Below are 15,837 nucleotides of genomic sequence, written 5' to 3'. Positions count from 1 at the left end.
TCCTGTACGCTGGCTCGACCAATGGCCGCCTCTGACGCCGACTCCTCCCCGCAGACCCTGGTAAGAGACTTTTTAAAAAGTTTTCTTACCTGCCCCGGACTCTTTTCTTTTCTGTCCTTCTCCTCTCTCCTCTCCTCTCCTCTCCTCTCCCTATTACCAAATACTTTATTTGCTTATTATCAAGTTCAGGATTTATTGTTAGAAAGTTTTGCACGAGAATTGGTGTTACCTGGTCAAACAAAATTTGAGATATTAATTGCTGATAAAGGAAAGAAGGGAATCATTTTGGAAACATATATGTTACTCCAGGAAAAGATGGCTAAAATGGATGTATATAAAATGAATGATAAATAGAAGGATTTATCTATTACTTGCGAGGAATGGTCAAACATGTGTGTTGATAGTGTTACTAAGTTAATTAATGTACTAAGTTAATGTCTGGTTAATTATAATTTCTTACATCAATTGTATTTAACAGCTGACAAGTTGAAAAAATATGTTTTTAGTTCATCAGATTTGTGTTTCTGATGTGGAGAAGAGACAGGTACATTCAGTATGGGAATGTACAAAAGTTAGTCCTTTTTTGGAAAAAACTTATTAAGTTTTGGCGAGATTTATTTAAGATAAACTTGACCCACTGGTGTGTTTACTGGGTTATGTGAATACACTAACAGTTTAAGATTGGACAAATCTCAAATTGCATTTATATGTTTATGGTTGGCTGTAGCTAGGAAATGTATTGTTATGTGGTAAAATGATGTAGAATTGAATATACAAAGATGGCAATAATGAATCACAATCATGTCTTTATTTGGAGAAGATAACTTATAATTTGCAAAATAATTATTCATTTTTTGTTAAAATATGGAATTCATATTTGGGGAATGTATGGGTTTGGATATTAAGTAAATGTTTTTATTAGTGATGCTCACCAAACAGCCACTATTAAATATCTGGTATAATTGTATTTTTTTAGCTCCAAGGTGGGTGGGTGGTGGGAGGTGGGGTAGTAGGGGTTTTTTTTGTTAGATTAATTGTATGTATCTATTTTGCAAAACTTCTAAATAAAATTTTCAAAAAGAAAATAAATTGTTATGTTTAAATCAGAGTCCATCAGTTAAAATCAAAAATGCTTGGGAACAAGTTTAAATTTGGATGTGGATTGGGACACAATTCTTAAGTTGGTTCATAGCTCGGCATTGTCCTCTATGATTCATAGAGCACATTTGAATAAGGCTAAATTGTCTCACTTTTATTCTAATCTGACTCCCTGCTGTGACAGGTACAAGAGCGGAGAAGCGTCATCAATTCGTGTGTTCTGGATTTGTCCTAGTCTCAAAAAATACTGGAGAGAGATTTTCCACACTTTATTAAAAAATTTCAAGATAGATTCAATACCGAATCCTTTGGTGGCCTTCGTCGGCACGACGGGAGAGAACGATTCTTCTTTATCTCTGGCTCGGAGTCTTTTGGCTCTCTTTTGGCAAGGTGTGCGGTCATACAGAAATGGAAGGTCGCTGCCCTGCCTACTCACGGCCTGTTCGAACATGGAAAAGCTTTGTTATTCAATTAATAATAAAGACGTTATGGGGGGGGTTATTTGTGACTCACTCTCCTACTTTATAATTTTACTCCAATGTAATTAAATTCTCCAACTCATTTCTTTTCTGTGTTCTTTATATTAATTTTTTTTAGCCTTGTTTGTCTTTTAATACCAGTCATATATCGCATCTGGCAACGTGGTTAGGGAATGGGTTTGAGTTTTTCTCCTCTACTAGTTTCTTCTTTCCTTTCTTTTTTTTGTGTTATTAGTTTTTTTCTAAAAGAGGCATATACTCTCTAAAATATGAATTATGAATATGATTTACAATTTATTTATTTTAGTGTTATACGGAATGTCTTAGTTAGTTTGTCTAACAGTCCATATCATCTTACTGAATTGTACCTTTTTTGTTTGCATGTTCTTTATTAAAATCAATAATAATATTTTAAAAAGGAAAGAAACATGGGTTTCCCCTTCCTTAGTCCATGCTGTGTCTGATATCATGTGATAACGCATTGAACTAACTGGCCTGCAATTCCCTGATATTGAGTAGAGTTACAATTCTTGTTTTCTTGAGATGCAGACATCAGTGACGTCTTTTAGCACATTGCCAAAAGGAAGTTTTGATAATGACGTTGAGAGCTGTGGTTTCCTGAACATGATCGATACACAACCGTCGTACATTCCGTCAGATAGCTCACACACAACGACCTGATGCAGAAGGGACCCTCTCCCACTCTGACTTCAGAAGATATATGGACTTCTTGTGTCTACTTATCTTTTGGAGGATGTTCCCCTTCACAGTCTGTGAGTTTTGTTTCACTTTTCTGACTATGTAGAATATTTATGGGCTTAAATTTTACGCTATGTGGGGATAGGTTGGAAGGAACTCAACCTTGCTGTATCCCACGACAATGTCCCAAATGTTCTCTTCAACAACTTTGAAGACACCCAACACCCAACTTAAAATTCAAAATGACAATGTATTAAATAAATTTATATGGGGCAGCACGGTTGGTGTGGCAGTTAGCGTAACACCTCTAGAGCGCCAGCGATAGGCTCTGGACCGGGGTTCGAATCCCACTCTGTCTGTAAGGAGTCTGTACGCTGCCCCCCCACCCCCTCCGTGTCTGTATGGAGTTTTCTCCAGGAGCTCCAGTTTCCTCCCGCTGCTCGGATCGTACCGGGGTGAGGTTAATGGGGTGTAAGTTGGGCGGCACAGACTGATGGGACGAAGTGGCCGGTCACCGTGCAGTAGGTCTAAATTTAAATTGAATTAAAATGCCATGATTCGGAGGGTGTGGGTCGAACCCAGGCACGTGGAACTCGCTTGTGTATCCACCTGGGACAGCAAGGAAGAGTTGGGCTGAAAGAAGGGTTTGTTTCTGTGCTGTATAACTCTGTGACCATTAAATATGGACATTTTGAGAATGCCTGTCTGCTATGCGCTTCCCCTTGTGGTTGTTTGCGTGGGTGAATTCTATCAGTAATCGAGCAGCGAAGTGCACAGGCCTTAGGCTTGTATTATTGGTCACTCTCTAGCTCACCCTCTTGAAACATGATATACTAATCTTCAACTCCTACCTTTTCTTCCCTCGTTAAATCAGTGTCTGTGTTTTTTTTCTGCTCGACCACTCAATCTTCTGCATGTCCCTGTCTCAGGCCTGGTCCGTCTCAATTTGTCTGCCTGCCTTCCCAACAGCTCTGTCTATCTCATTTCCTCTCTCTCTCCCTCCCATTTTGACGTTTGCTTATTTCTCCATTTTATGATGTGAGCCTCAACCACTTCTGTCACCATTTCATGCAATGTTTCAGGACACTCTTCATATGAGAGACAGCAGGCACCCGCCGCATCTATTTTTAATGTTCCCAACTCTGCCTCATTCTCTCTCTCTCTCTCTCTCTCTCTCTCTCTCTCTCTCCTTTCCCCACCCTCCTTCCCAGTGGTTTCTCCTGGAAGGAGAAGATGTGGGGAAATCTGCTTTCCCAAACGCTGAGCAGTAGGGCAGTGAATCCTGACCAAGTAAACAATTTACCTTTGCCCTCAAACTGGCAACCTACGTACTGACATTCCTGCACTGACATGACAGTCCATGGCTTCGTGCCCTGTCCATATTAGACCATTCATAAATTGGAGAAATAACACTTTATTCCATCTTGACAGGCTCCTATTATTCTCCAGTTTCTGCTAGCCTCTCCCCCTATTCTCTTGCTTTCCCTCATCTCTCCAACTCTTTCAGCTACCAAAGAGCATCTTTCAAAGCCCTCTGTTCCCCTCCCCTTTGTCGGCTTCTAGTGTCAAACCACACGAGGCAGAGTGCAGGTAAAACACTAGTTTTAATAGACTGGTATACACCTATGCTTTGAGGCTTTGGTCTTACCTCTGTATAAGCCTAGGCCAGAATGAGGGGCAAGGGATCCCCCCCGGGCTTATGTACAAGATCACCAGGTGAGTCACCTGGTGATCTAGTGGTGTAATGACATCATGCATGACATACCACCACATTCACCACCCCTTAAAAAATTGTGACTGACCCTCCCCCCCATCCCCTCTGTCTCTTTGCACCCGTTCATAAGTCCAGTATTTGACATGGTTTCCTCTTCCTTCTGCACCTTTGGGGGGCCGGGGCAGGGGAGGTGGGGGGTGCCAGGGCCTGGGGGTCTTGTCCCTGGGTAAGGGTATAGTGCGTGGGTGCAGGGCTTTCTGCCTGTGGGGGTGTGTTCGTCTGCTGCTCTTCATACTGCTCCATGGGGGACTGTGACCCTCCCACGTCAACAGTGGTTCCTTCCTGCTGATCCTCTGGAGCCCGTGGTGCTCCTGCGTTGACTGCCATCCCGTCCTGCCAATCTGTAGGGCTCTGTAGTTCTTCTGCACCTCCCACATCTCCTGCTGGTGCAAGGTTCCTGGTGGCCACTGAGTCTTCCCATCCATTCTCAAATGCGACACAGGCGTAGTGAGGGCTTGCGTGCCTCACTTCCACAGGCTCCACCAGCAGGTCGGTCCTGTGGCGTCTGCAATGCTTGTGGAGGAGGACATTTTAATTCAATTTAAATTTAACTAACATCAGCTATCTAGGCAGCACGGTGCCTGTCATGGCTTTCCTCAGTAAAGAAAAGATATGGTCATGTGGTGTCACGTTAGTGGCGGAACACAATAAAGAGCGTATGGAGAGCAGAGCCTCCGGTAACACGTCTTGCCACCTTGCTACTGGTAGGTCCTTTGCTTTGAAAGTTAGCAGAACTGTCTTCCAGATGGTGGCATTCTCCCTTTCTTCCTGCCCGTTCCCCCTAGGGTTATAACTCGTAGTGCGACTGGTCGCAATGCCTCTATCCTTGAGGTACTGTTGGACCTCAATGCTCATGAAGGCAGCACCCCTATCTGTATAAGCCTCAGCCAGAATCAGGGGGAAGGGAACCCCCGCAGGCTTATAGTGGTGTATATAGCTAGGGTACCCACACAAACTGAATATAGATTGCAGGCACTTTATTACTGTTGCTGCGGTGACATCGGGACATGGGATAGCAAAGGGGAACTGTGAGTACTCGTCAATAGCATTTAGGAAATAGATGTTGCTGTTGTAGGATGGGAGCGGGCCTTTGAAGTCAAGGCTAAGCCGCTCGAAAGGCCTGGTAGCTTTTATTAAGAGGACGCTGTCTGGCCGGTGGAACTGCGGTTTACACTCTGCACAGATGGGGCAACCCCTGCTTACCATCTGTACCTCCTCCACTGAGAACAGGAGGTTTTGGGCCCTGACAAAATGGAAGAGCCTCGCAACTCCCAGGTGGCCCAGCTCATTGTGCAAGCTCTGCAGCTGGGACATGTGATTAAGGGCCGCACAAGTGCCCCTGGACAATGCGTCTGAGGGTTCATTGAGCCTGGATCACCCTGTTTTGATTATCGAACATGAATGCCACGGATCATTGGTCCAAAACAAGGGAGAAACGTTTACAGGCCAGAAAATGTCTCCAGTGCTGCACTGCTTCCACAATGGCCTGGGCCTCCTTCTCCACTGCCGAGTGTCTTACCTTGGATCCTTGGAGGGTCCACAAGAAAAAGGCCACCAACTACCCCTCTTGATTCAGGGTGGCAGCCAACGCCATGTCTGAGGTGTCAGTCTCTACCTGAAAAGGGACCATCTCGTCAATGGATCGCAGGGTGGCCTTCGTGATCTCTTTGAATGCTTTGATAGCTGCAGGACTGAGGGTAAAAGTTGAGGACTTTATGAGTGGGTGGGCCCTGTCGGCGTAATTGGGGACCCACTGCGCATAGTATGCAAACAGCCCCAGACACCTCTTTAATGTCTTTTGAGAATGAGGGATGGGGAGGTCTAACAGCGGGTGCATGCGGGCCGGGTACGGTCTAATTTCCCCGTTTTGCACCACGTAGCCCAGGATCACTAACTTCCTGGTGTTAAAGACACATTTATCCTTATTGTACGTTAGATTGCGGTCCTTTACTGCCTGAAAAATATTTTGAAGGTTAGCATCGTGGTCAGCTTGTGAGTGGCCACAGATCGTAGCATTGTCCAGGTACGGGAACACCCCCTTTAAGTGGTAATCGTCCACTATGCGATCCATCTCCCGCTGGAACAGGGATACCTCGTTGGTGATACCAAAGGGGAGGCGGAGGAACTGGTACAACCTGCCGTTCACTTCAAATGCCATGTATATCCTATCGCTCTTTCTAATGGGCAACTGGTGGTAAGCTGCCTTGTGGTCGATAGTGGAGAACACTTTGTACTGGGCAATGCTGTTTACTATGTCCGCGATACACGGAAGCGGTTATGCATCCAGCTGAATGAATTTGTTGATGGTCTGACTGTAGTCTACGCCTCTTCTCCCCAGACTTCACTACCACTACTTGTGCTCTCCAGGGGCTGGAACTACGGAATTTTGCACCGATAAACTCCCTGTCCTTTGGGCTGTACCGCCTGCTCTTAGTGGCCACCGGGGTGCAGTCAGGCGTGAGGTGCACAAATAAAGGGGGGGCCTCTATGTTCAGGGCCGTGAGGTTGCAGTAACACTTCTTTCTAAGGATTAATGGGGGAAGTGGCCCATCATGCACCATTGTGATGCTTTTCAGTTGGCACTGAAAATCCAACCCCAGCACCACTGGAGCACAGAGGCGTGGGAGCACCAGCAATTTAAACTCCTCATATGCTGTACCCTGGATCTCCAGAGTGATCCTGCAGAAGTGGTTGTCCTTAGTCACATGGTTGTTAGATGCTATTAGGATCTGGTGGTCACTGGGGTACATTTTTTTTTTAATTTTTTTTTCACACCATAAATCACATTAGCCGTGATATACACTTTTTCTTTTTCACACATATACAGTGACTGGGGTACATTTTTAACGCGAGTTGTTCTACAAACCCTTGGTCTATAAAGCTCTCTGTACTCCCACTATCGCTTCCACCAGCGTTGTCTCCGCTCCATCCTCAACATCCATTGGAGCGCTCACACCCCTAACGTCGAGGTACTCGAGATGGCAGAGGTCGACAGCATCGAGTCCACGCTGCTGAAGATCCAGCTGCGCTGGATGGGTCACGTCTCCAGAATGGAGGACCATCGCCTTCCCAAGATCGTATTATATGGCGAGCTCTCCACTGGCCACCGTGACAGAGGTGCACCAAAGAAAAGGTACAAGGACTGCCTAAAGAAATCTCTTGGTGCCTGCCACATTGACCACCGCCAGTGGGCTGATAACGCCTCAAACCGTGCATCTTGGCGCCTCACAGTTTGGCGGGCAGCAGCCTCCTTTGAAGAAGACCGCAGAGCCCACCTCACTGACAAAAGGCAAAGGAGGAAAAACCCAACACCCAACCCCAACCAACCAATTTTCCCTTGCAACCGCTGCAATCGTGTCTGCCTGTCCCGCATCGGACTGGTCAGCCACAAACGAGCCTGCAGCTGACGTGGACTTTTTACCCCCTCCATAAATCTTCGTCCGCGAAGCCAAGCCAAAGACAAAGAAAAGACTCCCACTATCCAGTAAACAATTTACAGTAGCCCCGTTAACCTTAATACTAACAGTCGCATCCAATAGGTCGTGCGGACTCACCTGATTCAGTCGTAATGAGGCCAGCTTGGTGCTCCCTCCATTCTGATAGAAGTTTTCATCCCAACCTTGATTGTAGTACTCAGTACCGAAGCAGTCACCTGGCCACTGTGTCCTCTGCCCAGCCTCCCTAGATGGCAAGCAGCACATGGCACTCTGCTTCGTCTTGCTTGTGGGGGAAGGAGAAGATCTTTCCTGCCTTTCATTTGCATGAGAGAGGGCTTTGGCAGGAGCCTCTTCTGCATACTTCTGCATATGCCCCTTCTTTCCACACCTCGAGCAGTCCTTCTCCTTAGCTGGACAGTGGGTTCTGGGGTGCTTTAGCTTCTCACAAAAAACACACTTGGAATGGTCTAATGAGGCAGTTGCTGTGGAATGTTGCCCTTGTTTATCCATGCACCTCTTCCTGTGTGGCCCACATATCTGGCTCAGTGTACTCCTTTAGCTCCCTCCTAGAGTCCTCCAGAGCCTCCGCAATGGTTTCAGCCTCATCTAGCCTCACTGTCCTCTTTTCCAACAGCCTCTGTCTTATTTCCGTTGACCTGACCCCAGCTACGATTCTGTCCCTCACCAAGTCGTCTGTATACTTTTGGGCAGATACTGTCTTAAAATTGCAAGCCCTCGCCAAATCCTTTAGCACGAGTATAAAGTCTCTAACAGACTCTCCTGCTTGCTGCGACCTGGTCACGAGTCTGTGCCTGGAGTGCAGCTCCCTGTGCCCCCTATTATAATGTCTTTGCAGAGTGTCCATTGCTTCCTGGTATGACTTGGTGTCCTGAATTAATGAGTACGGACAATCTCCCAGCTGAGCCAGCAGTAGCATCAGCATTTCCTCCTCTGACGCTCCCTCTATCCCCGCATAATTAATAAAACACCTATACCATCGGCTGGAATGCATGCTTGCACTGATGGTTCTGGGATCCAGCTCAAGCTTCTCTGGCCACAGTACCTGGCTGAGCCTCAGCTTGTGGTTTGATAGCTAGGGGGTAGGCATGTGCTGGACCTGATCCCTCTCGCACGTGGTCGCTCACCCCTGCGGAGACATGGGCCCCCTCTGGGGAATCAGAGATGGTTGGGGGTGGCTCTGGAGTAACAGCCCGTACCCACAATCCTGCCGGTAAACTGCAATCGGCAAGGCGACTTGCCGTATGCCCTTCACCTGTGTCTGGCATCACTCCTAGTCATACATCAGGTACCCTGCGTGCTGCCTCAGTGAGTTCGCAAACAGGTAGGGCACTCTGCCACTCATTACCTGTCCCGGGGTATTTCTGACCCCTCCAAAATCCACCACGACTGTGGAGTGGGCTCCCCCCTTGCTCTTGATCCTGATCTCACAGCTTTCTAGCCCGTCCATTTTCGACTGCATGTGCGCAGGGCCCATTTCCGTTCCTGGGTCCCTGAGTCAGGTCTCGGCTGAGTCGAGGTCTAGTGGAGCGTCCATTCTGGAAATGTATAGCAGTCTATTAAATTAGCTACTAGCATCAAACCACACGAGGCAGAGTGCAGGTAAAACACTAGTTTTAATAGACTGGTATACAGCTAGGCTTTGAGGCCTTGGTCTTGCCTCTGTACAAGCCTAGGCCAGAATGAGGGGCAAGGGATTTCCCCCCCCGGGCTTTAGATAACCAGGTGAGCCACCTGGTGACCTAGTGGTCTAATGACATCATGCATGACATACCACCACACCCTTATCACCTCTCAGCCCCTTTCTTCCTCCTCCCACCTGTGTCCTTCAATCACCTCCAAGCCTATGCTCCACCCTCTCCCTCCACCCAGAGCTCCTTGATTTTTGGCAGTCGTGAAGAAGGGGTCAGGCCTGAAACATTGACTGCCTGTTGCTTTCCACGGATATTGAGTTCCGCCAGCACTTCAGTGTACTTCACTTTTCCCCTCCAGGTACACAGATAGAAGAGGAGAAGCCCACCAGAAGGAACGCCGAGGTGTCTAGAGGGCCCCATCTTTAGTGAACTCTTGCTCAGGGCCAGGGATACCACTCATTGGGTCTTCAGAGAGAAGACACCCTTCCCGTAGATCTTAGACTCTGCAGTAAAATGTCAGAAAACTGGAACAGGACAAGCTGGAAAGCTTGTGGAAACCCCCATTTGGAAGATGGGTTGTGAGTGCTTAGTTCAGTCTGGTCAAAGCCCTTGTGGTTCATGCAAAAGGAGAGGACTGGCTGTCTAATGTTTCACTTGGAATAAGAGAAACAAGAAGGAACTCTGTGGTGACCTGAAAAAAAAAGAGGGTTATCATCTGGAGAACTCTAAGGGGGAAAGTTTCTTTGGCAAGACACTGAAGTGGCTGATGGAAGTAAATCAGTTGTGGGTATCCTGGAACAACAAATCTCTCTCTAAAAACTGACAAGAACCTTCCTGAGCAGCAACAATTTACCTTTCAAGCACCAAAGCTTGGTGAACGTTATAAATGTTAAATTCTGTGCACAGTATAAGAATTGCCTGCATTGGAGGAATTAGAAATGAAATTGGACTGTGAACTAAAGAACTTTTCTGAACTTCCACACACATTACATACACATGCCCTTAGAATTAGAAATGGGGTTAAGTTAGGTTAGTTAAGTCAATAGTGATAAATTAAAGTTTGATTATGTTTTCATGTTTTTTTGTTTTAAATTTTTTTTTTCACACCATAAATCACATTAGCCATAATACACACTTTTTCCTTTTCACACATATACAGTGACATTTTCTCCCCCCCCCCCTCCCTCCTCCCAACCCACCCCCCCACCCCCACCCCATCCATTTAAGGTATACAATCTAGGATACATTAAACCAGTCAGACAATGTTGTCACTCAAAAAAAATACACCAGAAATTCTACTGAGTCCATTCTTTTCTTTCCTTCTCCTTCCATCAACTTAGGTAATGATTGTCCCCGGTAGGTTTTCGCTATTGTATTTAATGTAAGGCTCCCATACTTGTTCAAATATTTCAATATTATTTCTTAAACTATATGTTATTTTTTCTAATGGAATACATTTATTCATTTCTATAAACCATTGTTGTATTTTCAAATTATCTTCCAATTTCCAGGTTGACATAATACATTTTTTTGCTACGGCTAGAGCTATCTTAACAAATCATTTTTGTGCATCCTCCAAATCAATTCCAAATTCTTTGTTTTTTATGTTACTTAGGAGAAAGATCTCTGGATTCTTTGGTATATTGTTTTCTGTTATTTTATTTAATATCTGATTTAGATCTTCCCAAAATTTTTCTACTCTCTCACATGTCCAGATTGCATGAATTGTTGTTCCCATTTCTTTTTTACATCGAAAACATCTATCAGATACTGTTGGGTCCCATTTATTTAACTTTTGAGGTGTAATGTATAGTCTGTGTATCCAGTTATATTGTATCATACGTAGCCTCATATTTATTGTATTTCTCATCGTTCCAGAACATAATTTCTCCCATGTTTCCTTTTTTATCTTTATATTTAAATCTTGTTCCCATTTTTGTTTAGTTTTACCATTTGTTTCCTCATTCTCCTTTTCTTGCAGTTTAATATACATATTTGTTATATATCTTTTGATTATCATTGTATCTGTAATCACATATTCAAGGTTACTTGCCTCTGGCAAACTCAAACTGCTTCCTAATTTATCCTTCAAGTAGGATCTCAATTGGTAATATGCCAGCGCTGTATCTTGAGTTATATTGTACTTATCTTTCATTTTGTTCAAAGGATAAGAATCTATTTCCTGAAAAACAATTTTCTATTCTTTTAATCACTTTTTTTTCCCATTCTCTAAAGGAAAGGTTATCTATTGTAAAAGGGAGTAGCTTATTTTGCGTCAATATTAGTTTTGGTAATTGATAATTTGTTTTATTTCTTTCTACATGTATCTTCTTCCAAATATTGAGGAGATGATGTAATACTGGAGAACTTCTATGTTGTACCAATTTTTCATCCCATTTATATAATATGTGTTCAGGTATCTTTTCCCCTATTTTATCTAATTCTAATCTCGTCCAGTCTGGTTTTTCCCTTGTTTGATAAAAATCTGATAGATATCTTAATTGTGCGGCTCTATAATAATTTTTAAAGTTTGGCAGTTGTAAGCCTCCTTGTTTATACCATATTATGTTTTCATGTTTAAAGCAACTTTTGTTTAAGTAACCATTTGTCTTGGTGAATATCTATTGCTGCGGGGATTGGGGGTCCTTTGGGCTCATAACAAATTAAATTAAGAGACATAAACACATAAGATCGATAATAAATATTCACAGTAATTTTTGTGCAAAAAAAGTGACTTATAATAGCAAACAAACAGTCCTTTTGAGGTGTTGAAGCATCTCCTGAAGGGAAGGTTCAAGAGCCTGATAGCTGTTAGAAAGAATGAGGACATCATTGGTCGTGGAACCAATGAGAAGAGGACAACTTTAGATTCATTCGTGTGGAAAGGATTCATTGACAATCTCGAAGTCAAGGGGGGCCTCGGGGGAAGACTGAGAAAGAACTTAAAAGGTTCGAGATGATGAGATTCAATTTGAAACCAGGGTTGTAATTTTGAAGATGGCAAATTTTGATGTCACGAGGTGTGAGTGTCCTATAGTGGGTTGGGAGGTTGCATTAAAATATATGACAATAAACCAGCAATTGTTCACTTTTGAAGAACTGGTGCATAAGTGAACAAGTTGTGTATATCCCTCAGGCTCAGATACCTAATGGGAAATTAGTCCAACTGTAGCAGACAGAAAAAAAAGTTCAAGATCCAATGAAAAGCCAAGAATCCTGAAAATATCTGATGCAGCAGAAGAGGTGCAAGGTGCTTTAATAAGGCCAAGGAGAAGTTGGATGGAGCCTGAGAGAGTCATAGATTGCAGTTACAGTGATGTAGCCACATATTGGGAGCAGGCTGGGGGTGGTTGGGGTGACCACTTGAAAGAGGAAGGCAGAGGGTGCAGTGTTCTCCTGCAGCCACTCCCCTCAGTAACAAGTATACTGCTTTAGATACTGTTGAGGGGGAGGGGAATGATCTATCATAAAGGTCACAGCAGCTCCCAAGTCATTGACCCCACGACTGGCTCTGAGGCAAGAAGCAAGAAGGTTGTTCACATCATGTGTGGATTGTGACTGAGAGCACTCGAGGCCAGAGAGAAAGAGAGTACAACAGTAAGAATAACACACAATAGTCTGGATTGAACTGAGGATTTGGCGGGGATCCAGGGTTTATATTGGGATATATGGGGACGGAGTCAGGGGAGGAGCCAGTCCTTAGAGCATCACACTCCTCTAGTGGCATCACCTACGGCTCCTAGAATCGAAGTACTCGAGCTGGCAGAGTCCGCAAGAATCGAATCCATGCTGCTGAAGACCCAACTGCGCTGGGTGGGTCACGTCTCCAGAATGGAGGACCATCGCCTTCCCAAGATCGTGATCTATGGTGAGATCTCCACTGGCCACCGAGACAGAGGTGCACCAAAGAAGAGGTACAAGGACTGCTTAAAGAAATCTCTGGGTGCCTGCCACATTGACCACCGCCAGTGGGCTGATATCGCCTCCAACCGTGCATCTTGGTGGCTCACAGTTCGGCGGGCAGCAACCTCCTTTGAAGAAGACCGCAGAGCCCACCTCACTGACAAAAGACAAAAGAGGAAAAATCCAACACCCAAACCCAACCCACCAATTTTCCCTTGCAACCGCTGCAACTGTGCCTGCCTGTCCCGCATCAGACTTGTCAGTCACCAACGAGCCTGCAGCAGACGTGGACATACCCCTCCATAAATATTCGTCCGCGAAGCCAAGCCAAAGACAATGTGGATGAGCTGACAACAGAGATAACAGTTAATGCTTATAATGCGATTGGAATGACTTAGACATGGCTCCAGGGTGACCAGGGTTGGGAACTTGACCTTCAAGGGCATTCAACATTTTGGAAGGAATCTGAAGCATAACAGGCTCTGCTGTAGGAACTCAGCAGGTTGAGTAACAATGGGAGAGAAAGAATGATGGATGCTTCAGGCTGGAGCCCGTCGTTGAGACTGGCGATGTGAAGGAGAGAGTCAGTGTAACAATGCAACGGTGGAGAAACTCACTAGGTCAAACAGTGTCCTCTATATAGGAAAAATTAAGAAACATAATCAATGTTTCGGGCTTGCGCCATTCATCAAGGTGGGAGCAAAATCTGGGCAGGTGCCCAAATAAAATAATGAGGGGGGAGGGGCAGGTAGAGGACAGCAGTCCCATAGGCAGAAGGTAGTACGTGGATAAGGGAGGGTGGGCACATCGGTTTAACAGGGGGAGCGGGACTGCTTCTGTGAGTGGAGAGGGAAGGGGGTGGAAAGAGGGAGAACTAGCAGAAACCAACCGATTGGAGGGTGCCAAGTTGGAAAATTAAGCGTTTCTCCTCCAATTCATGGGTGGGCTTGGGTTGACAGGACATGAAGCCATGGACAGACATGAGAGTGCAGGAGTGGGGCACAGTATTGAAATGGTTGGCTCAACAAAGCAGTTAGTGTGAATTGGACAGTGTGGGAGGAGTGGGGCCGGGACCCCATGTGGGATTGGTGACCAGGGAGAGATGAACCATGACGGACAAAGGCATAGGATTGACAGATGACAGGCAAAGGGAGAGAGAAGCAAGAAAAACAAGGAGACAGGTGGGAGAAGACGAATCGCACAAGATGGAGTGGGGAATTATAGAGGCAAAGGCTGATAACAAGAGCGGTAGGATAAAGAAAGATCAGGTGGAAGAGTAGGATGAGGGTTGGAGTGGGGAGATGGGATTGGAGGGAGATGGAACAAAACAGTGGGAAGGGGGGGATGAGAATGGGTAGGGACCTGGGTAAAGGTGTGTGGAAACGTGGACAAAAAAAGAGTGTGTGAGGGAAGGGGAAAGGGAGAGAAGAATAAAGAGTAGAGAAGAAGAGAGAGAGAGGACTCGGTGCCTGAAATAAGAACATTCAATGTCCTGTAGACTGCCCAGGGGACAGTTGTCCCTCTAGTTGACATTGGCCCTCACTCTGGCAGAGGAGAAGGCCCAGGACAGATAGATCGGGGTGGGAATGGGAAGGGGAGTTTAAATAGCAGCAAACAAGACCTTGGGATGGACATGTGGACTGAGAGTGGATGCCCTGTGAAACTGTCCCCAAGTCTGTGTTTGATTTCATTGTTGGAGAGGAGGCTACACCGGGAAGACCCAGTTCAGTAGATAAGGTTAGAGGATGTGAATCTCTGCCTCACGTGGAAGGGCTGTTTATGTCTCTAGATGGTGGTGAGGGAGGCGGTGCAGGAACAAGCGTGGCACCTCCAGTAGATGCAGGGGAAAGAACCAGGGGTCATGGGGAGGTGGGTGGGAAGGGATGTGCTGACAAGACAGTCACAGAGTGAGCAATCCAGCAGAAGGCAGAAAGGGGTGGGGAGGGGGTAGATGTGTCTGGAAAGGTGAGTCTCGGGTTCAGCAGGTGAAAATGATGGAGGATGATGTGCTGGATGAAGAGACTAGTGGGGTGAAAGGTGAGAACAAGAGGAGCCCTGTTCTGTTTGTAGGGAGGGGGTGGGAGCAGATCTCCATGAGACAGAGGAAATGTGTGAGATGGCTCTGTTGACCACAGGAAGTCATGTTGGTTGAAAAAGGAGGACATTTCAGATGTCCTGGAACTTGGGTACATCATAAATTTGAAGGAAATTTGATATGTCAAAAGTGAATTTATTTAGGGTGAGAATGAGTTTTGCAGGCAGAAGTCAGTGTCAGAGCGGAGGGCTTCTGTTCTTTGGGGGAAGGATTGTTGGTGGAGATGCACTGGACATCCATGGTGAGGATGGGACAGCTGGGGATCAGAGAATCTGGAGTTGTCAAAGTGGTGAAGGATGTGGAAAGCATCCTGGATGGAGGTGGGAAGGGACTGATCAAGGAGAGAGAGAAAGGATGGAGTCAAGGTGTGTGCTGGAGCCAGAGCAGGTGGAAACAATGGGCCTGTCGGGGAAGTGCTGGTTGTAAATCTTAGGTAAGAGGTAGAATCAAGAAGTGCAGGGTTGGGACACTCGTGCACCCTCTTCAAACAATGATCCCAGTTGATCAGCAGTTCCCAGTACAGGCTTACGAAAGTGAGCAGGACATTGAGGAACAAGTGAAAAGCAAGTACAAGGTGTTCCTGGATTGCGTTCTTCAGCACGCTTAAAAGGGAAAATAACTCATCTGCAGGCACCTTAAGGCCAAGGTCCAGGAATCTATTAAAGGCCACACTGCTCAGATTCTTCAGTGCCCAACTTTC

The 15,837-nt window shown here is 45.6% G+C and overlaps 1 protein-coding gene across 1 annotated transcript in view; it reads left to right on the top strand.

Annotated features, from left to right (window-relative positions):
• Positions 1–2,213: 2,213 nt before the first annotated feature.
• The window catches only part of LOC138764838 (CD48 antigen-like), a 42,063-nt gene continuing 28,439 nt past the window's right edge, over positions 2,214–15,837 (top strand). Inside the window, exon 1 of the mRNA XM_069941171.1 lies at positions 2,214–2,350. Within this exon, the coding sequence (XP_069797272.1) occupies positions 2,299–2,350 (52 nt within the window). The 5' untranslated portion in view covers positions 2,214–2,298. The remainder of the gene's footprint in view (positions 2,351–15,837) is intronic.

Source organism: Narcine bancroftii, chromosome 5, assembly GCF_036971445.1.
Source record: "Narcine bancroftii isolate sNarBan1 chromosome 5, sNarBan1.hap1, whole genome shotgun sequence".
Lineage (NCBI taxonomy): Eukaryota > Metazoa > Chordata > Chondrichthyes > Torpediniformes > Narcinidae > Narcine > Narcine bancroftii.
Note: the sequence above shows the minus strand (reverse complement) of the source record. Positions and strands in the feature narration are given on the sequence as shown.